A 16,335-nucleotide genomic window follows, 5' to 3' on the forward strand; every position below is an offset into this window, starting at 1 on the left:
GAAGATGAGGCAGGAGAATTGCTCGATCCCGGGAAGTGGAGGTTGCAGTGAGCCGAGATCATGCCACTGCACTCCAGCCTGGCGACAGAGTAAGACTCCATCTCAAAATAAATAAATAAATAAATAAATAAATAAAATAAAAGACAGATTCCTGCCTAAGGAACTGAAGTCCTAGTAACAAAGTGGTATCAGAAAGAAAGGCATCAGGGCCATGCGCAGTGGCTCATGCCTATAATCCCAGCATTTTGGGAGGCCAAGGTGGGCAGATCACTTGAGCCCAGGAGTTCAAGACCAGGCTGGCCAACATGGCAAAACCCCTTCTCTACTAAAAATACAAAATTTAGCTGGGTGTGGTGGCTGGCACCTGTAGTCTCAGACACTTGGGAGGCTGAGGTAGGAGAATCACTTGAACGCAGGAGGCAGCGGTTGCAGTGAGCTGAGATTGCACCACTGCACTCCAGTCTGGGTGACAGAGCGAGAGATTCTGTCTCAAAAAAAAAAGAAAGGCATCAGTCTTCCCAAATATAACCCTGGGTGGCCCTAAGGTTGGTTCTCAGATATATAAAAAATCAACTAACTGGAGTTGTAACCCTCAGATATAAAAGGATAGATTTGCTAGGAATTAAGGAAATTTCCCAACACTTGCTAGAATGTGGTGGAAGGGACTGTTGCAGAGATGGACTCTGAAGTGTTCCTGCTCCATAGTCCCACAGCTCCATCACCTCACAGCCTTGAAAGAAGTGGTAGGGATGGCGCACTCACTGGTTTAGGTAAATGAGTAGGAAGCTGCCCCAGATGGAGTTGCTTTATGATTATTAACACCTTGGGGAGGATGGCAGGGCAGAGAGTGGGCTCTCACTGACAGATGGGGACACTGTAGCTCCAAGAATAGGTGACCTGCCTTCAGAGTTAAGGACCCAGCCAGCTCTGGCCTACGTGATTCTGAGAAATGGGCCAAAGAAACAGGAAGAGACAAAATTGACATATAGAAGAAAGAAATCTCAAGTATAGGAGAAAAGCGGCCTCTTTCTCAGTCTGGGAGTTAAGAAGGGCTGGAGGGGCTGGGCAGGGCGGGGCTTTCGGCAAAAACTGAGTCCCTCCTCCCAGATCCCCCACTGGGTCGGTGGCTCCTGCAGCCTTGCCAGTTAGGAACAAATGAGAAGAGCTGCTGATTTCCTCCCTTGGACATTCAGAATTTTCTCACATAAATACTGAGGAAGACCCTGCCCTCTCCTCACTTCTCTGGACTTGGCCCTGAGCTGGACCTGGTCCACTGGGGTAGGCAGGGCGATGGGGAAACTGTTTATGCTCTGGGCAGCTCTGGGCATATGCTGTGCTACATTCAGTGCCTCTGCCTGGTAAGTCCTTTCCCAACCCTCACTCCTTGCCAAGGAGGCCCCCATTGTCTCATCCCCATTCACCTCTGCCTCCCTTTTTCTCTTTTTGGTAGGTCAGTGAACAATTTCCTGATAACAGGTCCCAAGGTAGGATGATCTCCAGCTTCTGTTTTTACCCACTGAGGGCCCTAAGGGGACTCTTCTGGAGAAAAGAGGGGAGGGGACAGTACCAGAGCCCCTCACCCAGAGGAACTCATGGTTGATTCTCAATGGAGAGCTGGCCCATCTGAGTCCTGCCTGCCCCCCAACCACAGATGACCCATACGGGGCAGAAGCTCACATCTCTTTTCCCTTTGCCAGGCCTATCTGACCTATACGACTAGCGTGGCCTTAGGTGCCCAGAGTGGCATCGAGGAGTGCAAGTTCCAGTTTGCTTGGGAACGCTGGAACTGCCCTGAAAATGCTCTTCAGCTCTCCACCCACAACAGGCTGAGAAGTGGTAAGTTTGTGTGGGACTCACCTGTACAAGGGGTATATATGTGAATGGAGGGGGGCTTGCAGTATGTGTATATGTGTGACATGTATTGCACAGTGAAATGAAAATGCTGCCAGTGACCTGCTGACCTGCCATTTCCTTGCTGTGTGGCCTTGAGTAAATTACCTCCCCTCTCTCAACCCCAGATGTGTCATTTGGGTCAGTAAGACCAGTTCTATTTAGTTCATCAGAAGTATCCTATGGGTTGAATGAGGTGGGTATGAGGTGTCTCTATGTATGAGATAAATGTAGGAAATTACTCTTTTTTTTTTTTTTTCTTTTTTTGAGACGGAGTCTCACTCTGTTGCCCAGGCTGGAGTGCAATGGCGCGATCTCGGCTCACCGCAACTTCCGCCTCCCGAGTTCAAGTAATTCTCCTGCCTCAGCCTCCTGAGTAGCTGGGATTACAGGCATGCAACACGCCTGGCTAATTTTCTGTATTTTTAGTAGAGATGGGGTTTCACAATGTTGGCCAGGCTGGTCTCAAACTCCTGATCTCAGGTGATCCACCCACCTCAGCCTCCAAAACTGCTGGGATTACAGGCATGAGCCACTGTGCCCAGTGGAAATTACTCTACTTTTTAAATGCTTGCCTATATTTGTGCGTTTGTACACACTGATCTTGCACTGAGTTGCATGAAATAAAAATGGGGAAAGGGCTGTGTGTTTGCAGCTCCTGAAGAAGTTTCACATGGCTAACTGCCATAAAATCTCAACAACAGAAAAGCTGAGACGTCACATTGAGTTGTGCCTCAGGTGGGGTGTGTGTCTGTGTGTGTGTATGGGTGTGCACGTGCACCCATTTGTAACTGTGTGCCATAGTTTGCATGTCATTTTTGAAGATAACATTCACCTGAGAATAGTTAGGGGAACGAGAGTAAAGAAGACGGAGAAAGTGGCTAAGCACGTGTTGGGACCATGCCTATAATCCCAGCACTTTGGAAGGCTAAGGCAGGAGGATCGCTTGAGTTCAGGAGTTCGAGACCAGCCTGGGCAACATAGCAAGACCTCGTCTCTACTAAAAATAAAAGTAAAAATATTAGCCGGCATGGTAGCATGTGCCTGTAGTCCCAGCAACCTGGAAGGCTGAGTTGGGAGGATTTCTGGAACCCAGGAGTTCAAAGATATAGTGAGCTATGATCACACCACTACACTCCTGCCTGGGTGACAGAGCAAGACCTTGTCTCAAAAAAAAAAAAAAAAAAAATGAGGCTTAAAAGAAATGTCTCCTCATGGGGTACACAGATAGAATAGGGAGTATGTAGAAATGAAATGTGACAATGTTTGTAAAGAGTTTAGTAAGATAAGAGTTCGGTAGGTGGCAGTCAGGATGATTATGATTATTACATGGCCCAAGCTTCCCAGTCAGAAAGCAGCAAAGGCCCTCCTCTCACTCCTAGGCCAGCATCAAGCCCTGAGTCTCACTGCCTAAGGACTAGCAGCAGTGGCTAGTGGACAGAGGTCTAGGCTGGACTCTAAGAGGGCAAGGTCCCGATCCCAACACCACAATTGGAAAGTGGTCTTGTTCTCATCATTCTTTTTTTTTTTTTTTGAGACGGGGTTTCACTTTGTTACCCAGGCTAGTTTGCAGTGGCGCGATCTTGGCTCAATGCAGCCTCTGCCTCCCAGGCTCAGGCAATCCTCCCACCTCAGCCTCCTGAGTAGCTGGGACTATAGGCATGCACCCCCATGCCCGGCTAATTTTTGTAATTTTTGTAGAGACAGGGTTTCGTCATGTTGCCCAGGCTGGTCTCGAACTCCTGAGCTCAAGCGATCCACCCACCTTAACCTCCCAAAGTGCTGGGATTACATTGGTCTCATCATTCTATATCTGGTTTTTACTTTCCCCATTGGTAACACAGGGATGTTCATTCCTGCCTGGATGAAGGAAGGAGGCTGGAAAGATATGCATTGTTCTTTCAAATAGAAGAGCATTGGCTGGATGCAGTGGCTCACACCTGTAATCCCAGCACTTTGGGAGACTGAGACAGGAGGATTGCTTGCGCCCAGGAGTTCAAGTCCAGCCTGGGCAACACAGTGAGAACTTATTTCTAATACAATAATAATAGGCCAGGTGTGGTGGCTCATGCCTGTAATCCCAGCACTTCGGGAGGCCAAGGTGAGTGGATCACTTAAGCCCAGGAGTTCTAGACCGCTCTGGCCAACATGGTGAAACCCCATACGTACTAAAAACAAACAAACAAACAAAAAATAGCCAGGTGTGGTAGCATGCACTTATAGTCCCAGCTACTCAGGAGGCTGAGGCACGAGAATTGCTTGAACCTGGAAGGCGGAGGTTACAGTGAGCCAAGATCGCACTACTGCACTCCAGCCTGGACAACAGAGTGAGAGCCTGTCTCAAAAAATAAAATAATAATTTTAAAAAATAGGCCAAGCACAGTGGCTGTAGTCCCAGCACTTTGGGAGGCCAGGCGGGTGGGTCACCTGAGATCAGGAGTTCAAGACCAGCCTGGCCAACATGGTGAAACCCCGTCTCTACTAAAAATACAAAAATTAGCTGGGCGTGGTGACACGTACCTGCTACTCAAGAGGCTGAGGTAGGAGAATCGCTTGAACCTGGGAGGCGGAGGTTGCAGAAAGCCGAGATCATGCCACTGCACCCCAGCCTGGGCAACAGAGTAAGACTCTGTCTCAAAAACAAAAACAAAAACAAAAAAACGACCAGCCACAGTGGTTCACGCCTGTAATCCCAGCACTTTGGGAGGCCAAGGAGGATGGATCATGAGGTCGAGAGATCGAGACCATCCTAGTCAACATGGTGAAACCCCATCTCTACTAGAAATACAAAAATTAGCTGGGCATGGTGGCACATACCTGTAGTCCCAGCCAGCTACTCAGGAGGCTGGGGCAGGAGAATTGCTTGAACCGAGGAGGCAGAGGTTGCAGTGAGCCAAGATCATGCCACTGCACTCCAGCCTGGTGACAGAGCAAGTCTCAAAAAAAAAAAAAAAAAAAAAAAAACCAGAAAGAAAAGCATCCTCTTAAACCCAAAGGAAGTGGGGGATAAGGGAGATAAACAGTATTATTTTTCCAAAGCCTCTGCTTTGGGTAATCAGGGTCCAAGTTTCCAGTCAGTTCCCTCTCTCTCTCCAAAGCTACCAGAGAGACTTCCTTCATACATGCTATCAGCTCTGCTGGAGTCATGTACATCATCACCAAGAACTGTAGCATGGGTGACTTCGAAAACTGTGGCTGTGATGGGTCAAAAAATGGAAAAACAGGTAAGTTGAGCTTTCTAATGGGGGTGGGAAGAGGTGAGGGGCTACAGAGCTGAGTGCAGGCTAAAGTCTTCCAGAGAAAGGCTGAGGGACACAGCTCCTTAAACCTCAAGACTCCAGCAACTCCTTCAATTGTAAGATCTCCTAGCTTTACACTCTCAGAGTTGAGCCTGGGTCCACGAGACTAGGCATTAGCAAGTAGCTCTAAAAGCAACAAGGCAATTAGAAATGAGAAAGCTGAAGAGAGTTAAAGCTAGCCCTGGTATTTCAGGCTTGGAATGGCTCATTCATAATCTAGAGCTACTCAGCAATTTGCAGATTATCTAAGACACTCACTCAGATTTATCACTAATGAAGGAGGTAGTAGCCTTTACGAGATGATTGTAGAATAATGGTGCAGAATTCCAGAATGTTTGAGCTACAGTGAACCTTTTTTTTTTTTTTTTTGAGATGGAGTCTCGCTCTGTCGCCCAGGCTGGAGTGCAGTGGCGTGATCTCGGCTCACTGCAAACTCTGCCTCCCAGGTTCATGCCATTCTCCTGCCTCAGCCTCCAGAGTAGCTGGGACTACAGGCACCCGCCACCACGCTCGGCTAATTTTTTGTATTTTTAGTAGAGACAGGATTTCACCGTGTTAGCCAGGATGGTCTCGATCTCCTGACCTCGTGATCTGCCCACCTTGGCCTCCCAAAGTGCTAGGATTACAGCCGTGAGCCACCACGCCTGGCCAAGCTGCAGTGAACCTTTGAGAGCATCTAAGTTAGCCCCAGTGTACTTACTTTTACTGTAGGTATAGAAGACTAATTGCTTATGGCTGGGAAGTGTCTGAAGGGTGAGCAGTTGGCTTTGGCAACAGGACTCCCACCCACTCACCCCAAGCACCTCCATTTCCCTGTCTCACCTTCAGCCATAGCTTTACACTCTAGGGCTCTTCGGGATGGTTTGGCGGGTGACTGGGACTGAGCACGGAGCTACATGGAGAACTTATTCTTTCCTTATAATAGGAGGCCATGGCTGGATCTGGGGAGGCTGCAGCGACAATGTGGAATTTGGGGAAAGGATCTCCAAACTCTTTGTGGACAGTTTGGAGAAGGGAAAGGATGCCAGAGCCCTGATGAATCTTCACAACAACAGGGCCGGCAGACTGGTGGGTATAGAGGCGTTGTGGCCAGTATTCCTACAGCTTCATATCTGCACAGCCCTTCACAATTTACCAAGAGCTGTCTTATACGTTCTTTCCTCATACTACCCAGCCAGACTGAGATGGCTACCCGCATTCTCTGGATGACAAAACCAATTAAATCTGAATCAAGCGGCTTGTCCAAGGCAACTAATAAGTGTCAGAGACAGGCAGTGTACTCAGATCTTCTCACTGAGTCCTCTTGTCATTGTATGTTCTGCTCTGCCCCTCCACACGCGGGCTTCTGAGAACACAGAATCAAGGCCTTGCTTCTATGACTTAAATTTTTATCACTTCAACTGCATGTTCTAGTAAATTAACACGGCCTTGTTGTCCAGCCTTGTGTCCTAAAGTCTGTCTGGGCTGTGGGGAATTGGGATTGATCTAGGCTTCTCTGGAGTGTCTAACTCTCCCCCAAGACTTCTAGTGGGGTGGCAATCTCTGGAGTATTCTGAACACAAATCTGGAAACAAGTTGAATTTAGAGCCAAAAGCATAGAAATTTCCTGTGAACCTATACCTAGATATACTGGTTGCCCAGGGAAAGGGGGAAAGGGGTTTTTGGGCTTGGGGTTTTTTTTTGAGACAGGGTCTTACTCTGTCAACCAGGCTGAAGTGCAGTGGTGCCATCTCGGCTCACTGCAGCCTCCATCTCCCAGGCTGAAGCCGTCCTCCCACCTCAGCCTCCTGAGAACCTGGGACTACAGGCACTTGCCACTATGCCCGGCTAATTTTTATGGGTTTTGTAGAGATGAGGTTTCCCCATATTGCCCAGGCTGGTCTTGGCCTCCTGGGCTCAAGTGAGTCTCTTGCCTCAGCCTCCCAACATCTTGGAATTATAGGCATGAGCCACCACTTCCAGCCAGGAAGAGGTTTTTTAAGCAAGTACAACCATGGGTAATTCATTGCCTTGGGGGTATAAGTGTTCAGACCCAAGGAGCTCCCTCCCCTCTCAGAGAAGACCCAGAGGACAAATCCAAACCCCCCAAAATACTCTCAAGCCCAGCCGCAAGACAATAACTGTGGCAATTAGGATAGTTTCCTTTATAATTTACACAGCACTTCCTTGATTATTATTATATTCAATTCTTGTTCCAGCTGGGCAGATAGAGAAAAGCTTGACAAGTGATAGAGTTGAGCCTGGAGCAGAGGTTTCTGGACTCTAGTAACCTTCTCAGCTCTTCCTGGCTCTCCATCAGAATCACCTAGGGAAGATTTAAAATCACCAGTACCAGCCCCTTCCCCACTGAATATCCTCATTGAGAAGATCTGAGGTAGGGTCCAGGAATAAATATTTTTCGTGAGCTTCCCCAAATAATTCTGATGCTCCTTTAAAGTCAAGAAACACAGCTCTAAAACATTCCCTTTAATCACTAACCTTTGGTCTTCCCTACTCAGAGCCATTCTCTTTTGTGTTCTCTCTGTGCAGGCAGTGAGAGCTACCATGAAAAGGACATGCAAATGTCATGGCATCTCTGGGAGCTGCAGCATACAGACGTGCTGGCTGCAGCTGGCTGACTTCCGGGAGATGGGCGACTACCTAAAGGCCAAGTACGACCAGGCGCTGAAAATTGAAATGGATAAGCGGCAGCTGAGAGCTGGGAACAGCGCCGAGGGCCACTGGGTGCCCGCTCAGGCCTTCCTTCCTAGCGCAGAGGCGGAACTGATCTTTTTAGAGGAATCACCAGATTACTGTACCTGCAATTCCAGCCTGGGCATCTATGGCACAGAGGGTCGTGAGTGCCTACAGAACAGCCACAACACATCCAGGTGGGAGCGACGTAGCTGTGGGCGCCTGTGCACTGAGTGTGGGCTGCAGGTGGAAGAGAGGAAAACTGAGGTCATAAGCAGCTGTAACTGCAAATTCCAGTGGTGCTGTACGGTCAAGTGTGACCAGTGTAGGCATGTGGTGAGCAAGTATTACTGCACACGCTCCCCAGGCAGTGCCCAGTCCCTGGGTAAGGGCAGTGCCTGATGATACCCCACACAAGTTCACTTGATTAATTGCATCAGTGGAAGGGGACATAGCTTCTCTCTTAGAGAGGACAGATTGGAAAGCAATTGGAAAATTGCAGTTTTGGTCTGTAGTCCTCATGATATCTGCTATCGGTGGGGAAATAGAGGCCCAAGATTCTACAGCATATTCCTGGCAGGGCTGAAATTGGAATCTGGGCCTCCTGACTTTGGCAGACCCACATTTCATCTTTCCTGCAAACTACTTTCCCGTCTTTGTGCCTGTACTTCTGCAGCTTGCTACAGGGAGAGTTTGGTTTGGGGTCCATATCTAGAGGGACCTTCAAAGTCTTTGTTCCTTTAAATTTCAGACCATGTCCAACCCAGCTGTGCTGCTGGGAATCAGGAGAATAGAAGCAAAAAATGAAAGAGTTCTGTTCAGACTTCTGAAGATCAGCCTGTGGCTACAAATCTATGCAGATAAATGAGGTAAAGACCACATATCTGCCTACTGGGAAGTTTTAGAGTGTTGGATTTTTTTTCCCCCAAGTATGCACTTTTGAAAAGTTCCTCCTCCAGCCTGGACAACATAGGAAGACACCATCTCTACACAAAATGTAAAAATTAGCTAGGTGTGGTGGCACTTGCCTGTAGTCCTAGATACTTGGGAGGCTGAGGTGAGAGGATCACTGGAGCCCAGGAGATCGAGACTACAGTGAGGTGTGATTGTGCCATTGCACTCCAGCCTGGACAACAGAACTGAGACCCTGTCTAAAAAATAAATAAATAAATAAAGAAAAAATAAAGAAAAAAGAAAATAAATTCTTCCCACCCACGCCTGGGGAAACGAGCACCCAGTATAACCTATAGGGGTTTTTGCAGCTGATAAACCATCTCTAGAGCCATGCAAAGGGAATCATGGCAGTCAGTGGACAGGTGACTATGACCTACCCAGACAAGGTCCCACAAGAGCGGTGCTCCTCAGAGAGCTGGGGACTCCTCTGTTGTTTTCCCAGATTGAGAACTCAACTGTATTTTGCAATAAATGCTTCTAAGATATATCCAGCTGGGACTTCCATTACTCCCTTTGGAAACCTTAAGATCAAAAAGGGAATAAGAAACCCTGCTTCTGTATCCCAATAATCCGCCAGGATAAAGGAGAAACTAGAAATATCCAACTCCCTTGATTTCAGTGTTTGGCAGGTAATAAAAAATTGAGACCCAGACACTGGTCAACAGGAAAACAATACAGACTCCCAGAATTACAGAGTGTTATTTTAATGCAACCTAGGTAACTTGGGGAGTAAGGAAGCCCTTTGAACTTGGGCCATATTCAAAGTGTGTTTGCCCTCTTAACTTGGGCATCCTGGGGTGTCTGTACACCAAGACCTGGGCCCCAGGGCAAGAGACAAAAAGAGTTGTGGATTCTGCCTACCTGCATTTGCACTTCCACATCTTCCAATGGTAATCTTTGGAGGAGGGGTAGTTTCCCATAAGGAGAGCCCTGGGAGCTTAGCCGCTGGTTTCCTAAATCTGAATATCTCAGCCTCGGGAATCTCTGCTGTCTGCACAGGCTTGCACCCTGCCTGGAGGAGATATTTTGAATATGTTGAATAAAAAGTAAAAACGATCACCAAAAATGGGAAAAAAAACCCTAGCTTATTGTTTTAAATTAGAAAACAATTTAAGTGTTCAAAGTAGGATAAACAAGTAAATCATAACCTTACAGTAGACTATTAGCCACTAAAATATTCTTGAGAAATGCTTAGTAATACGGAAAACACGCGTGACAGAATTAACTGAACAAAGCTGATTGCAAAATGGCATGTTCAGGATGAATCCAATTTTGTTTTGCGGCAATGCGCAAATATTTGCCACTATGTGATACCAAATAGAGTGGTTTGTTTTCCTTTTGTGTTTTTCCGTATTTTTACGTTTGCCTACAATAAACATTTTTTTGTCATCAGAAAGTATTCATGTGTTATTCGTTTTAATGCCAAAAAGGAATAACCAATCTTGTTTTTTAGTGAAAAGAAAGGTGAAATGTTCATGAAGGAAGTTGGCATCTCAAGAGAAACATTGAGAACTACCACAGATGTCAGAGAACAGATATAAGGACAGATACATAAAAGCGAAGCCTATGTCAAGGAAATGACAGATTTCCTCTCTGTCTCTCCTTCAGTGGAAAGTTAAAAAGCACACTGCAGTCGTGACAGAGAAAGAAAATGTGTGTGGCGTGTGCTGCTTGGTGGCTATGGAAGGAAGAATGGAAATGGGCAACCAAAAGAAGATGATTTCTCTGAGGCTCAGAGAAAAAGCAAAAATAAAATTATCTAGCACAGAGGTTAAACCCTCAATAAATATAGATGTCAAAGCGTCCCCCCCCCCGAAACCCGAGTTGTGACCCTGTGCTAGAGAAATGAACACACTAGATTTTCCCCCTGCATTCCTAACTGAATCTCCATCCAAAGAACCTAGGCACCTGAGGCTTTGACATCTCCCTGGGACCTTACTGACATACCCCAATAATCTTGGCAGGGATTTTCAGAAGCAAAACCATGCCTGCTGCCCTGTTCAAAAGGTCATTCCAGGAGAACAAGCCTTGTATTTACTGTGGGCTTATATCAGAGGTTTTCACCAAGAAATCTCAGGGCAATGGAAATTCCTTGAAGTTTGTCTGCTGCCCCAAAAAACTCATAGTCTCCTAGTCTCTTCTCCTTCAAAGCCTCTCCCACCCTCATCCATCTTACCTTCAGAACAATCAGTCAATCACACCAACCAATCTTCCCACATGGACCCTGTGCCAGAAACAACAGGAATTTGGATTTCTCTATATCCATCGCCTTCCTGCCAAGGATTCATTCCAGGGCAACACACCCTCATTCAGATTCATCAGTTACAGCCCTATATCCCTTCCCTTTTGGTTCATCCTTAACAAGCTGGCTATCATTAAGGTGACAGAACAGTAAAACCCTGTTTCCACAGATTAAGGGCCCAAGGTGGGCAGATTGGCCGTGATCTGATGATGGATCTTGTAAATCTGCTGAAAAAGTGATCAACTCAGTGAGGGAAACCTGTCCGTGAGCCTATTCCCCTAGTTCAGTAAATCCAAGCACAGCATCACTTCACCTGGACAAAGGAATTCTGTATTTGCTCAGCCTAGATTAAAAGAAAAATATGCTTTTGGGAGGCCGAGGCGGGAGAATCACCTGAGGCCAGGAAGTTTGAGACCAGCCTGGGTAATACGGCGAGACGCGATCTCTACAACAACAACAACAAAAAAAAAAAAAAAAGGAAAGAAAGAAAAAGAGGCCAAGTGTGGTGGCTCACACCTGTAATCCCAACACTTTGGGAGGCTGAGGCAGGCAGATCACTTGAGTCCAGGAGTTAGAGACCAGCCTGGGCAACATGGCAAAATCCCTTCTCTACAAAAAATACCAAAAAGTTAACAAGGCATGGTGGCGTGCACCTGTAGTCACAGCTACTCCAGAGGCTGAGGTAGGGGGATCCACTCAGCCTAGGAGGTCGAGGCTGCAGTGAGCTGTGATCACGCCACTGCACTCCAGCCTGGGTGACAGAATGAGACCTTGTCTAAAAAAAAAAAAAAGTTTTAAAACAAGAAAGAAAAAGAGAAAAAGAAAGATAAAGAAGGAAAGAAAGAAAATAAATACGCTTAAGCTTGCCAGACCCCTACAAAGCTTTATCACTTTTGTCTGTTTCTTTTCTTCCTTCTTTTCTTTTCTTCCTTCCCATCTGCTCTCTGATGTGAGCAGAATCAGGAGTTCCTAAGAAAACCCTGAGTCCTGTTCCCCGGGTCTCCTTTGGTTCACTGCCAATCTACTCAGGCTTGCTGGCAGGTGAGTAAGTGGTTAGGGAAACTAGAGTGGAAAGGAAGTAATTGATCACCTACTAAATGTCAGGTGCTTAATAGATATCATCTCCTTCAATCCTCAGGCCAATCCAATTAAAGAGTTACAATTATTCCTTTCCGACTACTGAGGAAACTGTGGCTCAGAGAGAGGTTAAGCACCCCAACCTAAAATTAAATGCAGGGAGGTGAATTTAAATTCAGGCTACTGCCTCATAAATCCATGCTCTTTCTTTTACACCACTTACACTATAGCAGCCCAGGGATCCCTGGCCACATTCTTAACCATCGTGACAGTTTTGTAGAATGACTACCATTCATATGCAATGAAAGGTGTCCTCTCCTCCCTCTTCACCAAGCAAGAGAATCATATTTCTCAGCCTTTCTCCAGAATGAAGAAACCTAACTTTTGATTTGCAAAGGCCTTCCTTAGAATGATAAAGCAGAAAGCCTGACTCCTGCTGATTTGGGGGGCCAGAATCCTGGTTCTCCAGGGGTACTCAAAGAAAAAACTAACCATTATGGTCTACATTACAGGTCAAAGTTTCAAGAGGGAATGTCAAAGGAGGGCTGTTTATTTTAGAAGACAGAGAAAGGAAAAACAGGGTTCAGAGAAAAACGAACGTTTCTAGCCCCACATCACAAACTACTCATAATCCTATTGATGACAAAAGGCAGTGACCCTGGACCTAGATAAAGATGTTCAGGTTGGGGGAAAATGAAAGCAAGGACCAGATCAAAGGCTTCTAGAAGAGGTTAAAGACCTTTGGGTAGGAATAGAGCTCTAAACCACCCAATCCTGCAGCAATCCCTACCACTGAAGGCAAGCGGAGCCTGGAGGGGGAAAGTATCCTGCCCCTATCAGCACCTGAGATCGCAGAGGAGCAAAGAGTAGACTCCAGGGCCCTGGACAGCCTCCATGGTTGGTGCTCTGCCTGCCCTGCTAGGCTGCCCTTCTCATGGAGCATCATCAGGAAAAGGATATGTGATGATCCAAGGAAAGAACTGAAGGAATTAGGCCAGGGGTCTGGGAGGCCTCCCACTACACTTGGTCGGCAAGAGACCAGGGAAACGATGGGCAGGGGAAGTGAGGATGTGGGTAGGAAGTAGGTGGGGAAAGGCCCAATGGTGCACCAGGTACCCAAACTCATTCCCACATTCCTCTCAGACTCTCAGGTACCCATGCATATCTGTGATGGGACTCAGTGATCTTGAGAAGGTCCCTTGTCATTTATTTGCCATCAGCTTCTTGCAGTGTGTAAGAGATCACTTAATTCGGCCACCTGCTTCTTAACAGGAGAGCTCCTAAAGCCAAAAAAAAAAGAGGCACACACTGTACATCCTGTTTTGAAAGACTGTCAGGAAGGGGAAAGCCAGTCCTTCCCTACCCAGGACAAAGTGCTTACCAGAGCATTTGCTCACGTCTACCCTGAATTAACACTATTACATCTTAAGCTGGCGTCTCCTAGGACTTCATATTATGGATTTGAGGCCTTCAAACAGACCCATTCTCCAAAAGAAATAAGCCAGTTACTTCAGTTTTTCACCAGTTGTCTCTTTTTCCCAGACTGTCTTCAGATACACGAACTTGAGTTTCTGTGAGGACTTAGGTGGGGTATGAGGCAGACATCCTTTTCAAGCCTCAACTGCCTTCACCTCTTTCCCTCATGTGTCTGAAGAATCTATTTATTCTTGGTCTCACAGAGCTCTGATTGCCCCACTTGCATTTCTCCATGGCCAAAGGTCATTTCTTTCTTTTTTTGTTTTTGAGACACGTTCTCACTCTGTTGCCTAGGCTGGAATGCAGTGACATGATCATGGCTGACTGCAGCCTCAAACTTCTGGGCTCAAGGGATCCTCCCACCTCAGCCTCCTAAGTAGCTGAGACTGTAGGCATACACCACCATACCCGGGTAATTTTATTTTTAATGTTCTGTAGTGATTAGGTCTCACTATGTTGCCCCGGCTGGTCTCGAACTCCTGGGCTCAAGTGATCCTCCTGCCTCAGCCTCTCAAAGTGCTTGGATTACAGGCGTGAACCACCACACCCAGCCCCAAAGTTCATTTCTAACCCCTTCCATCCCAACAAAATAACATTGATTCCCTGCTCTATCCACTGGGATTGGGCCAGCAGGGTGGCCTCATTAGAGTCCTCCTGTGCTGGGGCTTGTGGTGGTGCGGGGACAAGAACAGGAAACTGACAATCAGGGCATCCAATCCCATGATTCACAACTGAGTACCTGAGATTTACAAATGGAGCATGGTTCTCCTGCCCACTTTCCCTCTAAGCTGCTGTTGTCTGACTCATTTGCCAGATCTAGTCCTCCTTTATCAGTGAGGATCTGGTCTGGCACAGTGCCTTATTTTCTCTTTTGGAATCTGGATATGCCTGACTCCAAAGTCCCCCAGACCTCTGCTTTCTCTGCCTTCCTCCAGGTGTAGCCTGCTCCAAAACCCCTCCTCTGTCTGGTGTACTCAGTTTCATCTATCCTAGTTCTTCCGATGGTAGCTCCTTACTGTGTTCATGAAAAGCTGTTGTTACCGCCCCACATCCTCAGCACTGACCACAATGTGTCATTTAGTCTTTTATCCTCCTGACTTTGCTCAATTTGTCTACTTAGGTTGGACTATCTTCAGTAATTTCACTACTCCTGGAGACTTCCTCACCCTTCTGATCACTCATTAAGGGTACCTTGACCTTTTCTCTTTTCTTTTCCTTTCCTTTCCCTTTCCCTTTTCCTTTCTTTTCTTTTCTGAGGCGGATTTTCACTTTTGTTGCCCAGGTTGGAGTGCAATGGCAAGATCTCAGCTCACCGAAACCTCTGCCTCCCGGGTTCAAGCGATTCTACTGCCTCAGCCTCCCAAGTAGCTGGGATTACAGGCATGTGTCACCACGCCTGGCTAATTTTGTATTTTTAGTAGAGACAGGGTTTCTCCATGTTGGCCAGGCTGGTCTCGAACTCCCAACCTCGGGTGATCCTCCCGCCTCAGCCTCCCAAAGTGCTGAGATTACAGGCGTGAGCCACCGCACCTGGCTACCTTGACATTTTCTAACCTAGAGTCACCTAACCCACTGTCGTCTCCCTCTGGAATCCCCTCTAGAAGGTCCCCTTAACTTATACCACTCTGTCTCCTGGCATTGGCCATATCCCTGTCTTCAGATATCCAAGGGACTCACCAGTAAAAAAGAGAGAAGTCCGGGCTCAGTGGCTCAAGCCTGTCATCCTGGCACTTCGTGAGGCCGAGGTGGGTGGATAACCTGAGGTCAGGAGTTCAAGACCAGGCTGGCCAACATGGGGAAATCTTATCTCTACTAAAAATACAAAAATTAGGCAGGCAGCTGTAACCCAGCTACTTGGGAGGCTGAGGCAGGAGAATCTCTTGAACCCAGGAGGCAGAGGTTGCAGTGAGCCGAGATCGTGCCACTTCACACCAGCCTGGGTGACAGAGCAATACTCCGTCTCAAAAAAAAAAAAAAAAAATACAAAAATTAGCCGGGTGTGGTGACACATGCCTGTTGTCCCAGATACTCAAGAGGCTGAGGCAGGAGAATCGCTTGAACCCGGGAGGCGGAGGTTGCAATGAGCCAAGATCATGCCACTGCACTCCAGACTGGGTGATAGAGCGAGACTCCATCTCGAAACAACAACAACAACAACAACAACAAAAATAAATAAATAAAATAAAAAAGAGAAGGGCTCAGCACAATGGCTCACATCTGTAATCCCAGCACTTTAGGAGGCCGAGGTGGACGGAGTGCTTGAACCCAAGAGTTTGAGACCAGCCTGGGCAACACAGCAAAATTTTATCTCTGCAAAAAATACAAAAATTAGCCAAGAAGGCCAAGCACGGTGCCTCACGCCTATAATCCCAGCAATTTGGGAGGCCGAGGCGGGTGGGTCACAAGGTCAGGAGTTCAAGACCAGCCTGGCCAAGATGGTGAAACCCCGTCTCTACTAAAAATACAAAAATTAGCCGGGTATGGTGGCAGGCGCCTGTAATCCCCAGCTGCTCGGGAGGCTGAGGCAGAGAATTGCTTGAACCAGGGAGGCGGAGATTGCAGTGAGCCAAGATCGCACCACTGCACTCCAGCCTGGGTGACAGAGTGAGACGCCATCTCAAAAAAAAAAAAAAATTAGCCAAGCGTGGCAGCGTGTGCCTGTAGTACCAGCTACTCAGGAGGCTGAGGCAGGAGGATTGAGCCCAGAAGGTCAAGGCTACAGTG

At 47.2% G+C, this 16,335-nt stretch overlaps 2 protein-coding genes across 12 annotated transcripts in view; one reads left to right on the forward strand and one right to left on the reverse strand.

Moving 5' to 3' along the window:
* Positions 1–16,335, reverse strand: part of NME5 (NME/NM23 family member 5) — a 70,443-nt gene that overhangs the window by 16,261 nt on the left and 37,847 nt on the right. For 5 of the 9 annotated variants that reach the window (XM_054556591.2, XM_054556590.2, XM_054556592.2 and 2 more), the window contains 2 exons: positions 9,678–9,828; positions 8,814–9,013 (listed from right to left, as the gene is read on the reverse strand). The exons of 3 other annotated variants lie outside the window; for them this stretch is intronic. In XM_054556591.2, the coding sequence (XP_054412566.1) occupies positions 8,871–9,013; positions 9,678–9,828 (294 nt within the window). In that variant the 3' untranslated portion in view covers positions 8,814–8,870. Of the gene's footprint in view, positions 1–8,813; positions 9,014–9,677; positions 9,829–16,335 lie in introns of those variants that run through there. One more of the 9 variants, XM_054556593.2, reaches the window with a different exon arrangement.
* On the forward strand, positions 1,150–10,198 carry WNT8A (Wnt family member 8A). 3 transcript variants are annotated; one of them, XM_024247489.3, is made up of 6 exons: positions 1,150–1,358; positions 1,451–1,484; positions 1,698–1,836; positions 4,989–5,114; positions 6,115–6,257; positions 7,719–10,198. In XM_024247489.3, exons 1-6 carry the CDS (start codon positions 1,291–1,293, stop codon positions 8,262–8,264), a joined length of 1,056 nt encoding a protein of 351 aa, XP_024103257.1. In that variant the 5' UTR covers positions 1,150–1,290; the 3' UTR covers positions 8,265–10,198. The 3 variants fall into 3 exon arrangements, with proteins under 3 accessions (XP_024103257.1, XP_024103254.1, XP_054412561.1); XM_024247486.2 differs by having other exon boundaries at positions 1,150–1,484; positions 7,719–8,198; positions 8,614–9,007; XM_054556586.2 differs by having other exon boundaries at positions 1,150–1,484.

The sequence above is a fragment of the Pongo abelii genome, chromosome 4 (assembly GCF_028885655.2).
Source record: "Pongo abelii isolate AG06213 chromosome 4, NHGRI_mPonAbe1-v2.0_pri, whole genome shotgun sequence".
Classification (NCBI taxonomy): Eukaryota; Metazoa; Chordata; class Mammalia; order Primates; family Hominidae; genus Pongo; species Pongo abelii.